The following is a 24918-nucleotide window of genomic DNA, read 5'->3' as shown; positions in this document are numbered from 1 at the left end:
ATGAAGGATTATGCTTCTGCTCATGACATCCTGAGTAATTGAGTCATGACTTCCTTAGAGTCACAGCCTTTGACTAAAAAAGAAAAAATGATTGTACCACCAACATCCTCACAGGTCTTGCAAGAAAATTTTCTTGAGTATGCAGATGAGAATGCAGCCTTGATAATACCTTGACTGTGGCCTATGAGAGGCCAAGGAAGGATCCAGCCATACCCTGCTGCTACATCAGGACATATCTGACCTATGTCTTTTCTATGCCTGTTTATTTTTCATAAAATTAAACGCAAAAGTGTGGGGTATATGCATTTGTATTTTTGTTGACTCATTTCATATTTTGCTTTCTTAATCAGTTTGGTTCAGCTTTAGATTGTATTCTTTTGTAGCTGACATCAAAATAGCTTTGCCAGCTTGGTGTGGTCCCCATTCTCTTGGTAGATTTACTTCTATCATTTGACTCTCGGCATGTGTATGTCATTACCAGTTGGTGTGTTTCTTGAGAAAACAAACACAGTTTTTAGTCTAGTCCAACAATACATGCAACTTTATTTCTGATTTGGACTCACATAAGGTTATTAAGACATTTTTTTCAATTTCAATAATTTGGGGTTCTTGGTTCTTGTTATTTGTTAATTTCCTTTCTCCCTACTCCCCAACTATTTTGGAGTTTTCTGTCTTGCAGGGTTGAATAAGATACTGATATGTCTTTTCCTGCTACCCAGTGTCCATGTATTCTGGTCCTGACATCACCATTTTTCTGTGTTCTCACACTTCAAACACCCTTTCTTCTTTCTATATGTATAGTATTTTTATAGTATCTTCTGTAGTGCTGTCTAGGTCATGGTCTTTTCCATAGTTGGTGATTTTCTCGTAATGTCCTTATTATTCCCTCAAATTTATATACAATTTTTCTTGACATATCTAATTAATTGTCAGTTACCTACAATTGGGATGAAATATATTGTTCCACGCTTTTCTGCTCTTTAAGATTTTGAATGAGAATTCACAAGTCATTCTGCTATATTTGCTTTTGGAGTTGAGTTGGCATTTTTCCGTTATATCTTTGAACATTTTACTTTGTAAATTTTTGCATTATAGATATAATATTTGACATGGAGAAGTCCTTCAAGCGATGTCTATTTGTGGAAATAAATGCCCTTTTTTGTTTGTCAAGTTTTTCTCTATATATGCAATTTTCTGTTTTTATTTCATTCAATGTGTTTTGTATGGCTTTAGGTTTATATCAGCTCTTCTATATCTTACAATTATTAGGACAAATTTACTCACAAATACATTGTTAGGATAGTGCAGTGGAGTTCTTCCTTGGTTCATAAATCACACAACTAACAATTTCCACTTGGGAGTTTTTATTAGGGGAAGAGGGACAGGATCACAACAACGGTCTCTGGGGAAGGCAGGAAAGAGAGAGAGGAAGAAAGACAAAGAGAGAGAGAGAAGGAGGGGCAAATCCTTTTATAAGGTTATCCAGTACATGTGCAGAAGTACTAGTTTGCAGGTGGTCAGCAGGTGGTCAAAAGTCCCTGCCAATATGGAGTGGCCTCACAGATGCCTGATGTCCAACTTCTCAGATCCCCTGGGAGAAGGTTGTGGAGACATAGGAGAAGAAGAAAGAGGGAGGGTGGGGATTCAGAAAGGATGGGGGAGGGAATGAAATACAGTGAATAAACTGTAATTAATAAAAAAAATTAAAGCAGAAAAAAGAATCTTGGAACCCATAATTTAATATAGGGCTCTGTGAACTTTTTCATCATGTTTTTAGTCACACCTGCTGTCACACAGAAAGAGGAAATGTTCAGGGCCAGGTCTGTGTGTTGTGGCAGACAGCTGGTGAGACTCTCAAGGAGGTTTGTGTTGGAGGCTGAGGCACTGTGGGAGGATAGCTGTTACTCTGACGACACTAATAAACTGCAGGGCCTTCAGCATGCACACTGTTGATGGTGGCAGTGAAATCTGTCCCTGATCCACTGCCTGTGAAGCGATCAGGGACCCCAGTGTGCAGAGTGGATGACCAGTAGATCAGCAGCTTAGGGGATTGCCCTGGTTTCTCCTGGTACCATGGCAAGTAGTTCTTTTGGCTTAAGGTGCTTAAAATACTCTGACTGGACCTGCAGACTGGCACACTCGAAGTTTCTTATCTACAAGGAAGTGACACTGCAAAGATTATAATATTTTTTATTTTCTCACCAGCAGGGATGTGAGGAATTGGGTCTGTACCTTCATCTTCCCTGCTGTCTGTTGCAGTTCAGTTCACTGCAAAGGCTGGTTTATAAATTCTCAGCAGCTGGGCTGGTCTGTATGCAACCCATGCGAAACAGTCAGTAAATACAAAAACAAATGCCTGTGCATTGAGCATAGGTGGTGTCAATCAACAGTCAAAAATACTATGCCAGGGAGCATGAGCAAACACTGAAAGAGTTTGCCTTACAGCTCTCAAACAGAAAAGTAATAGGTGCTCTAGCAGCAGATCTGGGTTAAAATAAAAGGTATGTTTAAATCAATTGACTTCTGTAGAAACATTAATGGAGCTATCTCAGATCACCATACTTAGGGAAATGATAGGATATGTTTAAAAAAAATCACAACAACAACAACAAAAGAAACAGTAAGAAAACATGCCATAAAAAAAAAACAGAAGAAAAAAAATGAAAGGAAAACTGAGAATTGAGGCTAAATGTGTTCCATATTACTCATCTCCAAAGCCATTTTTATACTGAAGACAGATAATAGGGCCTCAGACACTTGTAGTTTCTTAGATAAACTAGGGACTATGTTGTATAGAGTAACCCAGAATTAACTCTGTGGAAATCCTGGTGGACATTAATTTAAGACTGAGATCAGAGGAACTTTAATCTCAAAGCAAAGGAGACATAGCAGAAACTATCAAGTATCTTCCCCGCAACCTCAGGAAATTGAAGAGGGGTCTATATCTCTAGAAATAAAAGAGGAAAAAAATGGATTTTTCATGAAGTCATTGCTGTAGACCAAAACGGCCATGAGCATTTTTTTATTCAAGAAATTTAAATGCATGTGTAATTTAGAAATCAGCAGTATCAAAATTGGATCAAGATGGGCTTCTGACTTCATGAACAGGTAGGTCTCTCCAGAAGGGGCACACCCACCTTAATCTACATTATGATTCTGTAGAGACCAATAGAGCACTACATCAGAGATTGTTGCTATACAAACGGTGAAAAACAGTTTGTAAATGTATAAAAAAATCAATAGTGATAAGAGAAATGACAGAGTCTGCAAGGATTTTATATTATGGAACTCTGAAAGTATATTTAAGAAGTAAATTTTAAAGTCAAAATTATATGTAAAATATAAGAGAAAAATAAATAAATAAAATATCATGGCAGGGAGTGGAGATCCACATCTGTACTCCCAGAACTGGAGAGACAAATGCAGGAGTCTCACGAGTTTGAGGCCAGCCTTGGGAACACACCAACTTCTGGGCCAATCTAATCTATATATGGATACAGTCTCTCAAAAACGTGAGTCATTAATCACCTGGTTACAAGGCAATTTATGGCATTATCTACCCAACACAAATTATTTATCTGATGTTAATACTTCACCATGAAGCCACAAATATTATTGAAAAATAAATAATCATTTATCCAATTTACATTTCCTTCTATTTTGAATTACATATATAATTTTATACATCTACTTTTCAGGTACAAAATGTTAAATAATTTCTGATAAGCAGATGCATATCTCTTTTGTAAACCACTAAAACAACAAGAGGTAGACCATATGTAGATCCAGGAAGTTCCTAATCTCAAGGTCTAGACTATGACAGACAAGTAGCTATGCTCCTGTCAATATCTAACGCATTGTCATATGCCTATGATCTTCACTGAAATATACACTTCTCCTTGTGATAGCAGCAGTGAGCTCAGACTCTATTCTCATGTTATTAATAGCTGCTCCTTCAGATTGGACAAATGAAGACAGGGATCTTACATTTCCAAAGACTTTATGGGTTTCTCACAGTAAGCAAGCAGAGAGCACAGGGTCTAAAAAGATAAAATTTTGTTATATTATACATAATATAAAAAGCCCAATAGTCCTTAGTCACTTATCAAGTATTCACAGTATGTACTGGTGCATTAGATTATGTTGCAATTGATTAGAAATGGACTATAACACTGCTCGCTGAACAAAATATTGATCAATATGATTTCACCCTTGTAATAAGGATTGTGAAGCTGATGTCCTTCAGCTCCCGGGACACAGTACCCCCTTCCGTGGACACCACTGTGGATGGAGGACCAGGGAATATCAGTCTCAGATGCAAATTATTTTGAGACAGTACAATCCTGAACTCAGCTTTTCTGTTCTAGCACTTAGAGTCTTTTATTTTCTGGAAGAGTGGCTATGTCTACCCCTTATATGTGACAAGAAATAGTAGACATAGAAATATTTTCAATAAATCAGATAAGACATTGACATATTGTACTTAGTTAAGATCAACAGCAGGGTACTGAGGATATAGAAGTTTACTCCTGCATTCTAGAGATAGGAGTTCCTTATACAGAGTGACAACCATGAACAAAAACTGTTCTGCTTTAGGAGCTTAGAGCCCACAGGTACTGCTTCTCTCAGGAGAGCCTGCACAGATTCTCTGAGTCAGTAGGAGTGGGTGAGGTTAGAGAACTCAAAGCATCCTGTCAGAGCTGAGTGTTCTTTGACACAAGTCCCTAGATGTACTAAAGAGAAACCCATTAGTGACCCTTCAGCTTCAACAACTGTGGACAACATACTCGTAGACAAATAGAGATGACGTGAGGATCTTTTTGACATTTTTATGTCTGTGATTATTTTTGTCTGGATACACGTCTGTACACAAAGTATGTACCTAGTGCCAGAGTTATGAATCATTGTCACCTACCATGTCTGATGGGAATGGAACCTAGATCCTTTGAAGAGCAGCCAGGGCTCATAAAAATTATACAAATCTCAATCCAACAATGCCACTGGGTAAATAGACATGATAGAGAATGAGGGAGATCCATGGAAAAATAAAGTACTATGTGCTGCTGAAGACTCTGACTCAGGAAGGGAAGAACAGTGGAAAAAGGAAGATGAATAAATTACTTCTAAAGGTTCCTTGTGCCTTGTAAAGTCTGTGCTTCTTTGAAACTAAGGTGGAAAGGAAGTTACTTACACATGAAAATGCTTTCATTTGATAGAAGCAGTAAGAGAAAATCATAGGAACAACTCAGTGTTTGTATTTAATTTAACCTTTCTCTCTTCTTAGCTCAGGGTTCAGTGGGGATGTCATAATGATACAGAATCCAATATTCCTCTCCATCTATCCTGGAGAGCTGCCAAGCTTGCATTTCCTGAAGAACCAGATTAGTGAAGACACCAGTTTCAGGTTGATAGGGATGCGCCCTAATTTTGCTTTTTATTGTGTTAAACTACACTGAAAAAAACGAAACAAGGAGCAAGTTAGTAATTTGGGAACATGTTTTGTTTGTGAACACAGTTCAAGCATACAACCTATTATAGTGTGGAAGTCAAACTGGAAGGAGTATGAAGCAGCTGCTCATATCACTACCCAACTGAGAAAGAGAGTGTGCAGAATGCTAGAGCTCAGGCCACTCTCTCCATTTTATGGAGGTCAATATCCACATGCTGAGAACAGTCTTGCCCAGGGTTGAAACGGTTTTCCTATGTGAATTCACTTAATCAAGATGATCCCTCTCAGACATTCCCAAAGGCTAACCTCCATATAGATATCTCACAAGTATGGCCAGAGGCTTATCTTCTAGATGATTCTAGATTCTGCCAAATATACCATCCACTGTAGTCCTCATGCCAATGAAATGTCAATGAGGGAATGGTATGGCATGAACCTCTTCTATTATGTTTTTTATATTTGGAAATAAAAAGAATCCTGTTGCTATAAAATAGTCACATATACGAGGTTACATTCTCTGTGATGTTTCAAAACAAGTGTGCATGCATATATAATTAGCATATAGCCTACCTCAATCATTTATCATTTTTGTGGTACATGAATAAAAATAAAAGTAAAATTTAGTAAAGTTTACATAAACTAAAATTTAAATATATATCATTGATAAGTATAGTCACTTTACCTACAGACCAGAAATTCGTAATGCTTCTGCTTGTAACATTTCACTCATTGGTTGTGGCGCCTTTTCTTGTCAGTAATCACTCAATATCACTTTATATCTTATCAAACATTCTTACAAAAACCAGCATAGAATGAATAGCCCTCTAAAAAGTGATTCTGTTCTAATGATACATCTTACAGTGTACTGAGTGAAATGGCACCGCAGGATAGCCTTTGTAGTCATGGAGAAAAGTAGGCTGATCAAAAGACAAAAAAGGTGCTCCATTCCCCTCCAGGTTTTTCAATCTCCCCCTTCTTTCATGAGATTCCCTGCACTCTACCCAAAGTTTGGTTAAGAATCTCAGCATCTACTTTAATATCCTTTTGTATAGAGTCTTTCAGAGGCCTTCTGAGGGAGGGAGCTTCATCTGGGATACAAAGAGAATACATTGCAGTAAATTTTTTTAAAAAATCAATGATAGATAGATAGATAGATAGATAGATAGATAGATAGATAAAAAGGAATGGCTGGGACGTTTAAAAAGAAAATCAGTGGGGGGAGTTGAAGACCTATGTCTCAGGGGAAAAAACATACATTCCTTGCTGCACTGTAGGAGAAGGTCCTATGACAACGTGGATTTCTGCTCTGCCTCTCTGACCTAGTCACTTTCCCCAAGCTAGGCCAATGGGAGCCACTAATTTAACACATGGACTTTGAGGGGCATTCCAGATCCAAAGGTCAGAACTGTTGTAACTTCAGAGAAACACACTGATCTCTACTCATACCTTGAAGTTTACATAGTGTTTCACATAAATGCCTGCGATGAATTCTTCTTGAATAGTCAAATAGATTCATATGAGAGTTCTGTCTGTGTGAACATCTTTATTTTCCACCCAAACTTGCCCTTATGAATAACACCCATTCAGATGCTCCTGAGGAGGGAAGTTATTGTTAGACAATAGCATTACCTCAGACTTGACCGGGACTTTCGTTCAAGGTTTGGACTCATGTGGAGTTGATGCCAACTCCAAGAGTATGAAAGTACACTGTCATCAGCTTCACCTTCTTTCATGGTGAGACAGTGCTGGTTTATCTGATTCTGTGCTCCACATCCAGGTTAAGCTTGCTGAGACAGAAGCTGATTGTCAGAGTTCCTAGAATCAGACCACGTGATCATATTTCCAGATTAAGCACTCAGGAGCACATTTTCTGTCTTTAGGGTTGATGATGACTTTCAGACTATCACTCCTCACCTTTTACTTTGTGTTGAAGGAAAATTAGCAAAAAACTATTGCTTTGCTAAAGGATGCTGATTAACAATAATGGGTTTAATTAAGAGTTTTCAGGATGTTGGTCCCAACCACTTGGTTAGGATTTGTACATTAATAAGTATCTAGGATCCTTCCCATCTCTAATGATTCGATTTGGTTTGTACTCTCATTTGTTATATATTAAAAACTAAACAGCATTTCTCTGTTTAGTTTTTGTTGAACTTGATTTTTTAACAAACACACTTTATTTAGGGCTATTAAATGCTTCTATCTCCTTTCCAAGCTCTGGACACAGGCTAGGAGGGAAAAAAGGCTTTTAGGAACAGGGAGCAGGAGTCTCTCCCACTTCTGTCTGAGTAGGGTCAAGGGATCTTTTTTCGGGCAATATGCCTATCCATTGTCCAGAAATGCAGAAGTCCAGGTAACCAGAAAATCAGCAAATAGCAAACGCAGGATGAACTAGCAGCAAACAGTCCTCCTCCAAGTAGCCTCATCTTCTTCCTTGGGCTGTCATATGTATACTGCAAATAGTCCTCAAATTTCAACTAATTCAACTAATATATATATATTTGTGTAGAGTCTGGGCTGGTGAAGGATTATGTATATCCTGTATTTTCAAGAGTATAGTTGACATCCATAAATGAAGTTCCCATTACAAACATTCTGTAGGGCCACATTGGTACATAGATTTTATTTAATATGTCTTCATTATGGAATTCTTATTTTCTCAATCTATAGTGATTAAAACTTTTGTTGTGTATAGTAGTCTGGTCTGGCTTCTCTTGTCTCAGATTCTGTAGCATATCTGCTTAGTTTTTTATATTCTTTCCTCATTCTGTATGCTTAATATGTAGATTATTATCAGCAGAGGGAACTATTTTTCCCCTGTCCAGTATATTCAATATTCTTTATGGTCCTTATCCCTGAATAGACATCTCTTTCTTTCAATTACAAAAATTTTCTTCTATGACATTGTTGAAAACATTTTTTCAGCCTTTGACATGAGCGTCTTCTCTTTATTTTATAACTGTTATTCTTAGATTTGGTCTTTTCAGAGTGTCCTTGATTTCTTAGATATTTTATATTAGTAACTTATATTTAACTTTTTTCTTACTGCTGTATCTATTTCTTCTCTTTTATCTTCAACCCTTAAGATTCTGTCTTCTATCCCTTGTATTCTGCTCATGAAGCAAAGCAACATGTGAGGAGTAGGAGAGGATGGTTTGTGGACTCTTCCGGAGTAGTGGCAGGGGACGGGAGGCTCTACTGGTGTCAGGTTGCAGCACTGAGAACATTATTTGGAAATAGTTTCCATTTTAATTCCTAAATTTTTCATTTCCAGAGTCCCAGCTCTTTGGGGTTTTATTTATTCTATTTCTAATTTCAGGTCTGGAACTGTTTTATTCATTTTTTTAAACGTTTGTGTCTTCCTAGATTTTTTGATAAATGTATCCAGATACTACTTAAGGAACTTTATTATATTCATAAAAAGCTCTTTTAAGGTTTTATCTTATGTTTCAGCTATGATGGGATATACAGGATCTGCTCTTGTAGGATAGCTGAGCTCTAATAGAGACACACATCCCTGACTGTTGTTCGTTGTGTTTTTACACTGGCATCTTGGGGTCCCCATTTGTGGTGATTAAAAGACTAGCTGCTGATTTCTGGACTTGTCTTTGTTGAAATGGTATTTTGTTCTTTGGTTTCTGTTTCATCTCTGGATGAAAGAGTGTATTGGCAGTGTGCCACCTGTTCTCCTGACCTGTTCACCTGGTGTGATCACAGGGAATGTTTACAGGAGTTGTAAGCTGTGTAACTTGGATCATTTGGGATAAGAAGATTGGCAAAAATGGATTTGTAATTTTTGGGGATTGGTCTAAAGAGTAAACCATGTTCTCAGTTACAGACTTGGGGGTGAAACTGTGGGGATTGGATGTCTGGAGCAGTAGGAGAAGTGTGGGTCTGCCTTCATCCTACTTGTTGATATGGAAGAAGTAGCTCTTGGGTTGCCTGCTCCAGTTAGGGTCTAAAACACAAAGTAACAAGTGAGCAGTAGGAGAAGATGGTTTGTGGACTCTACAGGAGCAGTGGCAGGGTAAGGGGAGGGTCCAGCTGATACTATGTTGCAGCACTAGGAACAAGATCTGGGAGCTGCTCTGGGTAAACAGTGAAGAGAAGGTCTGCCAAGAGCCTACCTGGATTTCTGGCAGATCAAGTTTTATATATAAATCCTTATTTATTAAATAATTTTATCTTCTTATATAATTTTTCTATTTCTTATTTTTTTATTCTTTGTTCATACATTACACCTGAATCTTAATTTTTCCTTTCTACATGCCTTCTGTTCTCCTCTTCTACTTCCCTTCTGCCTCAGACCCACTGACCCTCTTTTTCCTTCAGTAAATTGCTGGCTTCCCAGGAATACCAACAGAACACTGCATAAGAAGTTATGATAACTAGGCACAAACTCTCATATCAAGACTAGAGAAGGCAACCCAGTACAAGGGTCCTAAGAGCAGGCATAGAATCACAGATATAGAGTACAGAGCTAAATAGAGAACTCTCAACAGAAGAATATCAAAATGGAGAGAAGCACTTAAAAAAGGTTCAATGACCTCAGTCATCAGGGACATGCAAGTCAAAATGACACTGATTTTCGATCTTAGACCCATAAGAATGGCTAAGATCAAAAACACAAGTGAGAGCACATGCTGGCAAGCAGGTGGAAAAAAGGAAACACCCCTCTATTGCTGGTGGAGTTCAAACTTGAACAACTACTTTGAAAATCAGTATAGCACTTTCTCAAAAAATGTCAATACCTGTTCGTCAATACCCAATTATACCACTCCTGGGCATATACTCAAATGGTGCTCCACCATACAATAAGAACATTTGTTCCACTACGTTCATAGTGGCTTTATTCATAATAGTCAAAAAATGGAAATAGCTCAGATGTCTCCCATTTGTAGGAATGGATAAAGAAACTGGAGTACATTTATGCAATGAGATACTACTCAGTTTTTAAAGACAAAGAAAACATAAAATTTGAAGGTAAATGGATGATACTAGAAAAGATAATTCTGAGTTAGGTAGCCCAGACCCAGAAAGTCACACATGGTATATACTCACTTCTAAATGGATTTTATCACATTGTCCAGGATAACAACACTACAATTCACAGACTCAAAGAAGTCTGTGAAGTAACAAGAAGGGCCCAAAATAGGATACTTAAATCTTATTAAGAAGGAGAAAGAGAATATGTAGCAAATGTGGTTGGGGAGAAGGATCTGGGTAAGAAATGGAGCACGGAGAGCAATGAGGGTTGGTATTAAACCTAGGGAGAGCAGGAGCAGGAGGATAAGAAGGCTTGCAGAGAGAAGAGAAACCTTGAGCAGAGGAGTCTCTGTGACAAGCTGGAGACCTATGACAGGGTAGGCCCCTGGGAGGATATGAGGGTGACTCTTGCTAAGTTCCTAGTAACCGGGGTCATGGACACTGAAGAGGACACCTTCTAACTAGACAAGACTCCTAGTTGTGAGTGGGAAACACTAACCCAGTACAAAAACTTCTACAAACATTGACCCTGTATAGTACAAATCTTTTACAAAAAATTGACCCTGCATACAAGATGTGTAGGGACAAAAACAATGCACAGATTGGTGTAATGTCCAACCAATGACAGGCCCAAACTGAGACTTACCCTATGGGAGACAGCCAGCCCCTGACACTTAAAGAAACACCGTTATACTTGTAGACAGAAGCCTAGCATAGATATCCTCTGAGTCGCTCCACATAGCACCTGCTGAGAAAAGATGCAGAGACCCACAAGTAAACATTGGGTGGAGTGCAGGGAGTCTTGTGGAAGAGTGCATTAAGAAAAGAAGGACCAAAAGGGGAAAGGAACTCAAGAAATTAAACAGCAACAAATCATTTAATCCCATTAAAAATTGGGATACAGAACTAAACCAAGAATTTTCAATACAGGAATATCAAGTGGTGGAGAAATGCTGAAAGATATGCTTAACATCCTTAGCTATCAGAGACATGGAAATCAAAAGGAATGTAGATTTCATCTTACACCAATCAAAATAGCTAAGATCAAAAATTCAATTGACAACACATGCTGGAGAGGATGTGGAGAAAAGGAAGCCTTCCTCCATTGCTGGTAGGAATGTTAACTGATACAACCACTTTGAACATTAATCTGACACTTTTTCAGACAATTAGGAATAGTGCTACCTCAAGATCCAGCTATACCACTCTTAGGCATATATAAAAAAGATGATCAAGTATAAAAAAAGGACAATTGCTCAATCACGTTCATAGCTGCTTTATTTGTAATAGCCTATTTGTAATAGTCTGGAGACAACCCAGATGTCCCTCAGTTGAGGAATGGATACAGAAATTGTGGTACATTTACAGAATGGAATACTACTCAGCAATTAAAAATAAGGAAATCATAAAATTTGCATTCAAATGGTGGGAATTAGAAAAGATCATCTTGAGTGAGGTATCCCAGAAGAAGAAAGAAAGACAGGGTATATACTCACTTATCACTTCTAAGTGGATATTAGACATATAATATAGGATAATCATAGTAAAATCTGTATAGCTAAAGAAGCTAATCAAGAAGGATGACTCTGGGTAGGATGATCTATACTCATTCAGAAAGGCAAATGGGATGGATATTCAGAAGAGTGAGAAAACAGGGAACAGGAGAGGAGCCTACCACAGTGGGCCTCTGAAAGACTCAATCCTGCAGGGTATCAAAGCAGAGGCTGAGACTCATAGCCAAACTTTGGGGCAGAGTGCAGGGAATCTTATGAAAGAAGTGGAAGATAGAAAGACCTGGAAGGGACAGGACCTCCACAAGTATAGAAAAATAAATCTGACGAAAGGGATCTTTTCTGAGATTGATACTCCATCCAAGAACCATTCATAGAGATAATCTAGAACCCCTGAACAGATATATCCCATGGCAGCTCAGTATCCAAGTGTGGTCCTTAGTGAGGGGAACAGGGACTGTCTCTGACTTGAACTCAGTGGCCTGCTCTTTGATCACCTTTCCTGAGGGGGGCACAGCCTTTCTGGGCCACAGAGGAAGAGAATGCAGCCAGTCCTGATAAGTCAGCAATAAACTGCCAGGTATTCAACTTGCACACTGCTGATGCTGAGAGTGAAATCCGTCCCAGGTCCACTGCCTGTGAAGCAATCAGGGACCCCAGTGTGCCGAGTGGATGCCCAGTAGATCAGCAGCTTAGAGGATTGCCCTGGTTTCTGCTGGTACTTGGCCAAGTAGGTTTTGTTTGTTTGGTTGGTTGGTTGGTTGGTTTCTGATGCTTAAACACTCAGACTGGACGTTCAACTGATGGTGACCTTCTCTTCTGCTGACACATCCAGGGAGGATGGAAACTGGGTCATAACGATGTCCGCACTGGTATCTTCAATAATGAGCAGATATTGAAAATGAATACATACACAAAAACAGAGTATGATACGAGGATTGAAATTTGTTACTTAATCCCATCACTCAGGATACAGAGGCAGGCAGTTTTCTGTGAGTTAGGTTAGAAGCTAGCTTGGTCAATAAAGCAAGTCCAGGACAGCCAGGGTTCAGTTAAACAGAGAAACCATATATATATATATATATATATATATATATATATATATATATATATATAAAAGAGAGAAGGAAAGAAAAAAATAAAGAGAAATTATGAAATTTGTTATTTAAATGTCCTTATCATATTATTAAGAAATTATGTAAGAAATCTACACCCTGGTACAAATGTGTAAATTTCTTCCATACAAAGATGTGACCATGAAATGAAAATAACACTTTTGAATTTCTCAGCAGACACCCAGAACAGCACCAATATGAGGACCTGGGTCTGTGACTCCATCTTGCTCCTCTGACTGTCTGATATTGATCAGTTCACACGAAAAAGGCCTGCTTTATAAATTCTGAGCAGCTGTGCTGTGCTGGAGAAGCCCATGCAAAGCACTCAGCAAATACAAAAGCACATGTCCTGGCAGCATGGCTGTGTATGTGTGAGAGTGGGTGGAGACAATCAATAACTAAAAATGCTATCAGAGAGAGCATGAGCATCACAGAATGTGAGCAGTTAGCAGCTCTCAAGAAGAATTGTATTTGGTGCTCAAAAAGAAGTTTTGGGTAAAAGTCCAAGACAGCAGTTGACCTTTTCAGAAACTTTAGGGGAGTTATCTCAGATTAACAGTCCTAGGGAAATGATGTATTCAAGAAATCATAACAACAGCAGAAGAAGCACAGACTAGGAAAACATGCAATAAAAGAAAGTAAGGGCAGAGGTGAGGAAAGAAGAAATGCAAAACACAGGAAATTGGTGCTAATTTTGTTCATTGTCTTCCACCTGCAAAGCCACTCATACTGAGCACAAGGAACAGTGGCTCAGACAAGTGAGCTTCTGTTTCCAGGCTACACATGGGGCTCAGATAAAAAGAGAAGCCAAGTTGTGCCTTCATTTTCATTGAAGTTTAGGAAGTCTCTAACTTCTTTTTTTATTTCTTCCTTGACAAGGAAGACCCTAGGGAAGATTCTCAATCCTCATTCAGAAAGAAAATGTGATAGACATCAGAAGCAGGAGAAGGCAGAGAACAGGACAGGGTCCTATTACAGAGGGACTCTGAAAGACTGTACTGATCAAGGTATTGATTCAGAGGCTGAGACTCATAACCAAACTTTGGGCAGAGTGTGGGGAATCTTATGAAAGAAGGGAGAGATAGAAAGACATTTAGGGGACAGGAGCTCCATAAGAAGACCATTAGAGCCATAAAAACTGAGCTCTTGGGAACCTAAAGAAAATGGTACCCCAACCAAGGACAATGCATACAGAGGGGCTAAAACTCTGGCTCAGATGTTGTTCATAGACTCAGTCTCCAAGTGTGGTTCCTAGTAAGGGGAGCAGGGACTTTCTCTGCATGAACTCAGTGGCAGGCTCTCTGATTACCTCCCGCTGGGGCATGCAGCCTTGCCCATCAAGAGAGGAAGATAATGCAACCAGTCTTGAAGTGACACGGTAGGCTAGGGTAAGATAGAAGGGAAGGAGAAACTCCCCTATCAGTAGATTAGGGGAGGGATATAGGGAGAAAAGAAGGAAGGAGAGTAGGATTGGGAGGAGAAGAGGGAGGAGGCCACATCTAGGATACAAAGTGAATAAATTTTAATAAATGATAATAAAAAGAAAAGAAAAAGAGAACCCAAAAATTCATTCTGTGGAAACTCTAAAACATATTAGTTTAATCCCGTGACCAGAGAAGCTTTAATCTCACAGAAAAGGTTAACCCAGCAAAAACTAACAAGTATTTCCCCCACAACTTTGTGGAATTGAAAGAGAGCTCTAAACTGAAACAATGGAAGGGAATGAAACAAACCAGACTTCCCCATGAAATCATCCCTGTAGACCAACATTGGCTAGCCTGTTTTAATTTCAGAAATTCATCTTCTTGGGTAATTTAGAAATCAGCAGCATTTAAATTGGGTTGTGATGGTCTCGCCTGCATAGTTAACTAGATTTAAAAAAAAAAAATTATCCAGAAGGGAGTTCACAGCCTTTTTAAAAATCAAGCAATAATATTTTAATCTTGATAAATTTTGTTATTGTTTTTATTCACAATTGTTTCATTACATATCCAGATTAAGGCCCCATCCCTAAACTCTCACCTTTCCTCTCTCTTCCCCTTATCCCCTTCCTGTAGTCCACTGAAAGGGGGAGTTCTCCATCATTGCCTTCTGCCCATAGCTTGTTAAGTCTCATCAGGACTGCTTGGATCCTCTTTCTCTGTGGCCTGGCAAGGCTGCATCCACAGGGGCAATGATCAGAGAGCAGTGAACTGAGTTCATGATAGAGGCAGCCCCTGCTCCCCTCACTCAGAGGTCCACATGGACTTGTATGAAAGAATCTTCAAGTATGTGAAGAAACAAATAGAACAAGATATCAGAAAATGGAAAGATCTTCCATGCTCACAGCTCAAAAGGATTAACATAGTAAAAATGGCCATCTTACCAAAAGCAATCTACAGATTCAATGCAATTCCCATCAAATTACCAACTCAATTCTTCACAGACCTTGAAAGAAAAATTCTCAGCTTGGCCCTTAGTGGCACCATGGGTCCAAACATCACAGCCTTCGGGGGCAGTGTAGGCCACTCACATCTGCCTGGTCCTCACTGCCATCAGCAGTCCCTGCAGCAGGAGAGCAGCTGACCTCATCTCTGAGAGCTGGACTGGAGGCTGCTTCTTGGACATTGAAAAGCTGCCTGTAAAGATGCTTTGAAGAACATACACTGTGGCTAATGTCTCAACGTGCAAATCAGCTCAGAACAGCTTGACTTACTGCTCAAAGGACACCTGCACTTGTGTTACCCTATGGCAGTTGGGATAGCAAAGAATTCCGTAGAGTATTTTAAGTGTATCACAGTGATTTCCTGGATGACATTATGGAATCATCATGTGCAATTATTCTGAGCTATCATGTCACAGCACTGCTGTAAAATAGATGGGGTACAGGAGCACTTTCATCCCTCAGAATTAAAATGTTAAAAAAAATTCTTTGTGCTTCTGGGTTATCTCACACATCCATTTGCCTACAGTTTTCATGATTTCCTTGTTTTTAATAGCTGTGTAGTACCCCATTGTGTAAATGTGCCACAATTTCTGTATCCATTCCCAGGGTGAGGGACATCTAACTTGTTGCCAGATTCGGGCTACCACAAATAAACCTGCAATGAACATAGTTGAGCAAATGTCCTTGTTGAACGGTAGAGCATCTACTGTGTTTATGCTAAGGAGCATTACAGCCTGATCTTGAAGAGGCACTCTTCCCCATATTCTGAGAAAGTGCCAGATTGATTTCCAAAGTGGATGTACAACTTTGCATCCCACCAGCAATGGAGGAGGGTTCCCCTTTCTCCATATTCTTTCCATCATGTGCTGTGACTTGAGTATTTTATCTTAGCCATTGTCATATGTATTGATTCTCAAGGTAGTTTAGATTTGCATTTGCCTGATGACTAAGGATGTTGAGAATTTCTTTGTTTTTCCACCATTCTATATTATCTGCTGAGAATTCTCTGTTTAGTTATGTACCTCACTTGTAATTGGATTATTTAGTTTATTGGTGTCTAATTTCTCGAGTTTTTTTTTTTATATATTCTGGATATTAGCCTTTAGTCTGATGTTGGGTTGGTGAAGAACTTTTCTCTGTCTATAGACTGTCATTTTTTGTTTTGTTTTTTTTGTTTGTTTGTTTGTTTTTTTATTTTTTATTTTTTTCAATTACATTTTAGTTGAAAAGTCTCCCTTACAGACATAAATCTCTCATATCCTTTGTATTTAGGATTTCAGAAATGGACATGTAGGTAATCTGGGGCATGTCAATTATATCACCAAGATCGAGAGAAAAGGATAAATGGGTTATTATTTCTCTGTTTATTTATTTTTATTATTACTTACATTTCATTAACTCTGTATCTCAGCTGTATGCTGCTCCCTCATTCCCTTCCAACCCCACCCTCCGTCCCTCATCTCCTCCCCACCCCTTTCCAAGTTAACTGATAGGGGAGGACATTCTCCCCTTTCATTTGACCCTGTTTTATCAGGTATCTTCAGGACTGGCTGCAAAGTCCTCCTCTGTGGCCTAGCAGGGATTTAGAGACAGTCCCCATTCTTTTGGCCAAGCATTACTATGGACTTGGCCTGCCTTCTCCCTTTTCCTCCCACCTGCTTCAGTATATAGATAACCTCCTTCTTTATAGTCCCTCTTTCTCTAATAGCTAATCTGACCTCACTCCTCAACTTTCTCATTTCCAGAGATTTCTGTCTCTCACCATCCAAAGCACAATTCTCCTTTCCTGAAGACATCCATCTCAAGATTCTCTCTCACACTTCCCGTAGACACTAGACACCTTACATTAAAAGCACCTTGCCTATCTCCACTCCCCAGCTCTACAGTCTCAGCCAGCCTCCTCCATCACATGTTGTAGGCAGTCATTAATATTTACTATTAATTATCTTTTAGTAATGCTGCTCTTAATCCTAAACAGCTGTATAACCAAATCACCACACAGAGACTGGGTTTATTTAGTTAAACTAGAACACAATGCTGGGCAATAGTTTCTCCATCCTAAACCTCCAAGCCCTCATAGTTTCCTAAGTCTTAGATTTCCCACATTATACTTACTTTTAGTGCTATCTTAGGTTCAGTCCATCTGTCCACATTGCTCCAAGATCTCTCCTCCAGCTCTCTCTCCTAGCTCTCTCCCAAGCTCTGCTCTCCCACCCTCTCTCCTCCCACTCCTTTCCTCCCTCTGGCTCCTCCCATCACTCAACATTGTGTCTAGTGCCTTTATTTTGGCCTGTTTACACACAGTTGGGACAGGATACTTAGAATAAGTATCACAATGCAATATCCAGATTGAAACCAGAGAGTGGGGGGGAGAAATCAGCATCTGAATCAACAAGGGTAAGGTATATACATTTCAAAAGAACATTACACCAACAATCATAGATCTCTACATACTCCTGATATATTCCCTATACCATGTTACTTTTGGACCACCACTTACTTCCCATGCACATACAATTCCTCAAACAGAAAACATTCTCTTTTCTGTTTCAGCTGTCTGCATCCCAGTTATACAGAAACTTTCCAACATTAGACTTCCACACAAGCGCTGCTCTTAGCTCCTGCTGCCTACCTCTCCACAACTCTATACAGCACAGTTTATAGCTGAACTTTTTGTCTACAACCCTTGCCACAGCTCCTCTGCTTACCACTAAATATAGCAAACAGCTATGGTTCCCTAATGGTATTCCACCCCCAACACCTGCTAAAGCTGAAGGTAAAGACAGAATCTCCAGGGTCCCCTCTCCTAATCTACTCAAGGCACATTCTCTCTCAGTTCTTGAATTACAAAGGACCCCACCACCCCTTCCACTTTCTCAGATTTCATCTCTCCATACTTCTCTTATGAAAGGCTCATCAGTCATATTCCTTTCCTATCCTTCTCCTAATCTCTCCACAGTTAAACTCTTTGCCTCAACATTTCCCAGACCCTCTCCACCACTGATCAAAAGTTTTCAAAGAACTCCTGTCTCATCCCTTTCACACAGAAGAAGGTTTCATAGCGACTTCTGCTATAATTTTTATATGGATGGCAGCTCTTTCCTGTCAGACAGGCACATCAGACTGACCCCTCCATTACTATTATTCATCCTTAGCTTCAAGCTCCTGTGCTCTTGAGATCACCCATTCCACACAAACCTCACACTCCTACTTTATTCTCACACTCCTACTTTTTCTCTGCCCAAATGATTGCCAGACATCTACTGGCAACTGACTCCCCTAAATTGTCTAGGTGTTCTCAGACATCAAACATGCTAAACAAATCATAAATCCTACTCACCCAATTACAAGATGTAACCAAAGGAAGCCATTTCATCACTCTCTCCTTGTCACACACTCACACACACACACACACATACACACACACACAAACATTCATGATTAAACCCTCACCTGGGTCAAGGTCATCCAACAAAATCTCTCCTCAACTACTTAAATGCTTCCTACAGTTTTCTTTCTGCCTCTTCTTCAAATTCATTGCTTAACCATGGTCCGTTTCTCTGCTAATACCATAGTAACACTGCCATATCCTCTCTAAGGGCTACTTATATCCTTGACCATCTAAGTCCCCCTTTAGGAACAAGAGCCAAGTGCTCTCAACATGTCCACACCACTCCAGCTCCCAAAGAAACCTCTTAAAAACTGTTCCACTTACTGTCTGTCAGTACCCTCCCCAATCTTCAATTGTTTTAGAATATCTCAATTTAATATTCTACCAGGACACACTTAAAAAAATAAAAGACTATCTTGATGCAACGAGAGCTTCTCAAATTATATTCTCTCCAACACAACCTGACCCTGCTTTCAGATTAGTTACAGCCAAATTAACCTTATATAGCCAAACTAAATTTTCATGGCTCCTCGCAAGAACTATGAAACAGATTCCAGATAAGTACTCCTGACAATCAACAGCCTAAATTATCCTGCCTATTGCCTTCTCTAAAGGGTGGGATCTCTCCCCCTTTCCCTGTGCATGGCACTCCTCTTGTCTACTACCAGGATCATGAACCTAACACTTTCAAATGTAAAACTAAGGTTGAATTTTGCTTTCTAAACTGCTTAACTTTGTTCTGGTAGGTTGCAAATCAACCACAGATTACTCTAGCAACTCCTATGCGGTCCCAGCTATTTTCTCAGAATCTATATCCTGGTCCAGTGTCAAAGGGTACACTTCCATAGCCACTTACCCGAAGCTCAGAATTGCATTTATTGGCACTGGCTATTGAAATGGAGTCCATATCAAAATGTGCTTTTAGTGTAAAATATATTCTAAAGATTTAAGTCCACAGATTCTTATTACCTGTTAAAGTGGCTAAAAATTGCCATGTCCTTATGCAGCTCTTATCATGCTTCTAAGAGCAACCAGGTGTCCTCATATCACCTGGCTCTTACACATGGAAGACCAGGAGCACTCAATGCAGAACACTTGTGTGTCTTCATGGACAGATCACTCTCCAGAAAGGGGCTATAAGGCAGACTGGGAGAGGCACTTGAAAAACCAACTGGCTGCAGCCAGTTGTATCTCACAGTTGTATCGCACAGTTGTTATCTATTTTAAACACTAGGATTATAAAATTAAATTAGCCATTTTTATGCATTTTTTTACTTTTTCTAATGGACATAATATTGCCTTTTCATCAGAAAAAGTTAAACATCTTACATTTTTTATAATGTTAGAGCTGCCAAAAATTTTGACTTTCATCCTGGCCTACAGTATCAGATATCTTAAACTGTGCCATTCCTTTCATTTATATCAGGTCCAATAAGCCCAGGAGAATTTGCAGCTTCACTGTACAGAAATTACCAGTGTCATCTATATTACTCTGAATCAGCTGACATTTAATGAAGTGTTCCCATCATGAGACTTACATTTCTCCACCAGTTTCATGAAAAATAGGTGATTTTCTGTCAAACAGGAAATGGAATGGGCACATTTAATCCATAAAATGTGTCTGAGGATGAGCACCTCTCTTCTTTCCCTGTAGCCTGGGAGCCAGCCCTTTTGCAGCAAACCCTGCTAGTCATGGTCTTCTCACATTGGAGCCTGCTCATAAGTCATCTTGAATGTGATTAGTTAATGGTTTTCAGCAAAATACAGCACAATGTTTGCTCTTTTCCTTGTTGGTTCAGGGCAGCTTATTCTGGCTTGTTACCCTGTGTTTGCACACTGCTGTGTGGTGGAACCTTATGCTTCAAATGCTGTCATTTTGTCATCTGTCTTGCAATGAGGTCACTCAGATCCTAGTTTGGATTAAAACTCTGATGTTTTCCCTTCATCTGCAAGAGTAACTGGCAATGCTGCCCATCAGTGCATCTACAGCAGAACATCTAGTGTGAAGTCTAATGATGTGCGTAACTTGTCCTACTCCCAATTGTTTAACTGCACAAGGTTCTTCCACTTCTCATCTTTTCCTTGTTTTGCTCAGCTTCTACTACTTGGGATGTTTGCCCTACAATAACCTGGAATTCCTTCTTTCTCGTTGCTTATATATACTTCATTCACATAATTTTCCTTTTTGTGCCCATGAAATGTTTCATTTGTTGTTTATGTTTTTTTTGGAAGGGGGCTGTTTTGTTTTTCCTTCTTTCAATTCTTCAAGAGTTCAGTAATCAGCTTCTGTAGGATTTCTTCTTGAACTTGATTAAACTGGAAGGAATTCTTGTTTACCCTGCAGCTCATTAACTTGATCTTGGGAGGCTTTTTCCATAATGTCTTTCTTGTTTATTTGGGAATTTTGCAGCAGAAGGTCATAAAGATGATCCTTCACCTGAATCCATGAGGATGTCCATAGATTATCTTGACTGTTCTGCACTGCCACCGGAGGCCATGCTAATGTTCTTGGACTGTGCTGCTGCCAAGGGTTCTGATGGTGTCTGTGGCCCACACTGTGGCAGGGGGCAGTGTTGGTGTCTGTGGTCTGTACAGGAGACCATGCTGAGGCCCAAGGCATGTACTGACTCAAGATTTCACATGGATGTTTATTGTATATACTGTCATCACAAACCATGTGGAAGTCCATGATCAGTGCCCAACTGACTTACAGTTGAGACACAAACATAGAATGATTCTGTGACAAACCCTACAGCCACCTCAGCTGCCCCTACCCTGAAAACATAACAGCCTTAATGGAAATGTTTTATAGATACTTCGTAAGTAATGAGTTTGCAATTCAGTTTGTCCATTTTAGAAGATTATTTATTTATTTTTAATATTTATTTTTTTACATTAATTACATTTTATTCACTTTGCATCCCAGCTGTAGCCCAGTCCCTCATTCCATCCCAGTTCCACCCTCTCTCCCTCATCTCCTCTCCATCCCCTCTCCAGGTCCACTGATAGGGGAGGTCCTCCTCCCCTTCCATCCTACCCTAGCTTATCATGTCTCATCAGGACTGGCTGAAATTATCTCCTCTGTGGCCTAGCAAGGCTGCTCTTCCCTCAGGGCAGTGGTCAAAGAGCCAGCCACTGCATTCATGTCAAAGACAATCCCTCTTCCCCCAACTAGGGAACCGACTTGGATACTGAGGTGCTATGGGCTACATCTGAGCAGGGGTTCTAGGTTATATCCAGGTTATAACCTAGGTTATATCTAGGTTGGAGTATCAGTCTCAGAAAATACCCTTGAGCCCAGATATTTTGGTACTGTTGCTTTCCTTGTGGATCTCCTATACTCTCCAGGTCTTACTGACTACCTCTTCTTCTTTTATATGAATACATGCACATAGTTTGGTTATGAGTCTCAGCATCTGCTTTGACTCACTGCTAGGCAGAGTCTTTCAGAGGCCCTCAGTGGTAGGCTCCTGTCCTGTTTCTTGTTTTCTTCTTCTTCCACCGTCCTTCCCCTTTGTCTAACTAAGTGAGAATTGATCCTTTTACCCCGGCTCCTCCTAGAAAAAAAATATATAAATATATTAAATATATATATATATATATATATATATATATATTTAACTGAGCTTTGGAAAAGGAATTCCTTTATTTCCTTCTGATGAGGTGCAATTTTTTGAGGGACACAATGTGTCATCTTTGATGCTTCTGTGGAGTTTTCAAATTCATAAATTGATGCTTCAGATTTCATCTTCAGCCTTTTTTTTCTCTCTCTCTAAAATCAATCCCTATAGCATGTTTCTCCATCTGAAGTTTTCTTATAAAACCTCTGAATTATGGGATTCAGCAAAGGTAAGTGGCTGATATGGTTGCAGTCCAGTGTTCTAGGGCAGGAGTTTGCATTTCCTCTATTTGAGCACAAAACATCTCTCCTCAATCTTTTGGCAGATGTTTTCTCTCTGCTCCTGGGGCTCTGATTGAACAGCCTTATTCTTCTGCGGCTTCTCCACAATTTTCAAACTGTTGTATCTCTCTTTTTTTGCATCTTGTTCTTTGTCAAGTCTTGCCCATTTGCATTAGTCTGCTCTCCCTGGAATTCTATAGACTACTAATCCTGATTATCTTTGTCATTCTTCTTGTGTTCCAACAGCAGTTTGTTGTTTAAAAACATCTACATCAGCTTCCATATTTCTTACTGTAATCTAATGGCCTCCTTTCTGTCCCCAAGGTTCTACAGAAGGCAAAGATAGATAGTCCTGAATTCTTTTTTTTTTTTTTTTTTTTTTGCATTTTCATATAAAGGATTTTCATACCAAAAGACATAAGACACTTTGAACCCATAATGTGTACTGGGTGCTGCCAACTGTTCACCATTTTGTTTTCAGGCACACCTGCTATCAGGCAGAAGAAGGAAGTGCACAGGGCCAAGGCTGTGTGTGGTGCAGGCAGCTGGTGAGACACTCAAGGAGGTTTGTGTTGGAGACTGAAGCACTGTGAGAGGATGTTTGTAATGTTGCAGACAGTAATAAACTGCCAGGTCTTCAGCCTGCACAGTGCTGATGCTGAGAGTGAAATCTGTCCCAGATCCACTGCCTGTGAAGCGATCAGGGACCCCAGTGTCCAGATTGGATACATAGTAGATCAGCCGTTTAGGGGATTGCTCTGGTTTCTGCTGGAACCAGACCAAGTAGTTCTTTTGGTCTTTGCTGTATAAAAGGCTCTGACTGGACCTGCAGCTAATGGAGACCTTCTCTCCTGCTGACACAGCCAGGGAGGATGGAGACTGAGTCATCACAATGTCTGCACAGGCACCTGCAATCAGGAATACACAATGAACATGCATATGAACACAAACACAGACAGTAAAAACAGTTGAAATTTGTCAATTAATATATTTGTACTATCATGTTGTCAGAGCATTATTATTGAAATATAAAATATTGAGCCTGGCAGACTCTAAGTTTCTTATCTACAAGGGAAGTGACTCTGTAAAGATTATAATATTTTGAGCTTCTCACCAGACACCCAAAGCAGCAAGGCTATGAGAAACTGAGTCTGTGACTTCATCTTGCTCCCCCTGCTGTCTGATGCAGTTCAGTTCTCACTGCAGAAGCTGGTTTATATATTCTCAGCAGCTGGGCTCAGTTTTAGGGGGCCCATGCAAAGCAGCCATCAAATACAAAAGCAAATGCCTGTGCAGTGTCTGTGAGTGTAGCTGGTGTCAATCAACAGTCAAAAATACTATTACAGGGAGCATGAACAATTAGTGAATAAGACTGCCTTATAGCTCTCAAACAGAAAGGAACTAGATGCTCTAATAGCCGACCTGGGTTAAAATCCAAGACATTTAGTTCAATTGACTTCTATAGACACATTAATAGAGCTATCTCAGATTGACAGTCTTAGTGACATAATAGGATATATAATAAAATCACAACAACAACAAAAGAAAGAGAGTAAGAAAGCATGTAATGAAAGAAAGGGAAGATGGAAGAAATGATGAATGGAAAAAAGAGAATCAAGGCTAAATGTGTTCAACATTACTCATCACCAAAGCCACTCTGATACTGAAGACAGAGAGCAAGGCCTCAGATAATTGGGCTCTTTTTTCATAGATAAACAAAGGACTAAGATGCAAAGAGCAGCCCAGCATTCACTCTGTGGATATCTTGGCAGACATTAATTTAAGAATGAGATCAGAATAACTTTAATCTCAAAGCAATGGATACCCAGCAATAACTAACAAGTATCTACCCACAATTTAAGGAAATTGCAAGAGGCATCTAAATCTGCAGAAAAAAAAAAGAAGAAGAAATACCAGATTTTTTCAAGAAGTCTTTCCTGTAGACCAACACTGCCAAGTGTTTCACTCAAGGAAAACAAATGCTAGTGTAATTTAGAAATTATCAGTATAGAAACAGGGTTAAGATGGACTTCTGAAGGCATGAAGAGGTAAATCTCTCCAGAAGGGGACAGCGCCATCCAAATCTATGTAATCATTTTATAGAGAACAATAGAACACTGCATCAGTGATGTTGCTATCC

At 39.5% G+C, this 24918-nt stretch overlaps 1 gene segment (V, D, J or C); it reads right to left on the bottom strand.

Moving 5' to 3' along the window:
• Positions 1–12742: 12742 nt before the first annotated feature.
• LOC132649074 (immunoglobulin kappa variable 4-1-like) lies at positions 12743–23941 on the bottom strand. The segment is given in 4 exon segments: positions 12743–12822; positions 21215–21314; positions 23367–23686; positions 23893–23941. Coding segments are annotated over 4 exon segments (549 nt in total).
• Positions 23942–24918: the final 977 nt, after the last annotated feature.

This window comes from Meriones unguiculatus, chromosome 18, assembly GCF_030254825.1.
Source record: "Meriones unguiculatus strain TT.TT164.6M chromosome 18, Bangor_MerUng_6.1, whole genome shotgun sequence".
Classification (NCBI taxonomy): Eukaryota; Metazoa; Chordata; class Mammalia; order Rodentia; family Muridae; genus Meriones; species Meriones unguiculatus.
This window is presented reverse-complemented; position numbering and strand designations above follow the sequence as displayed.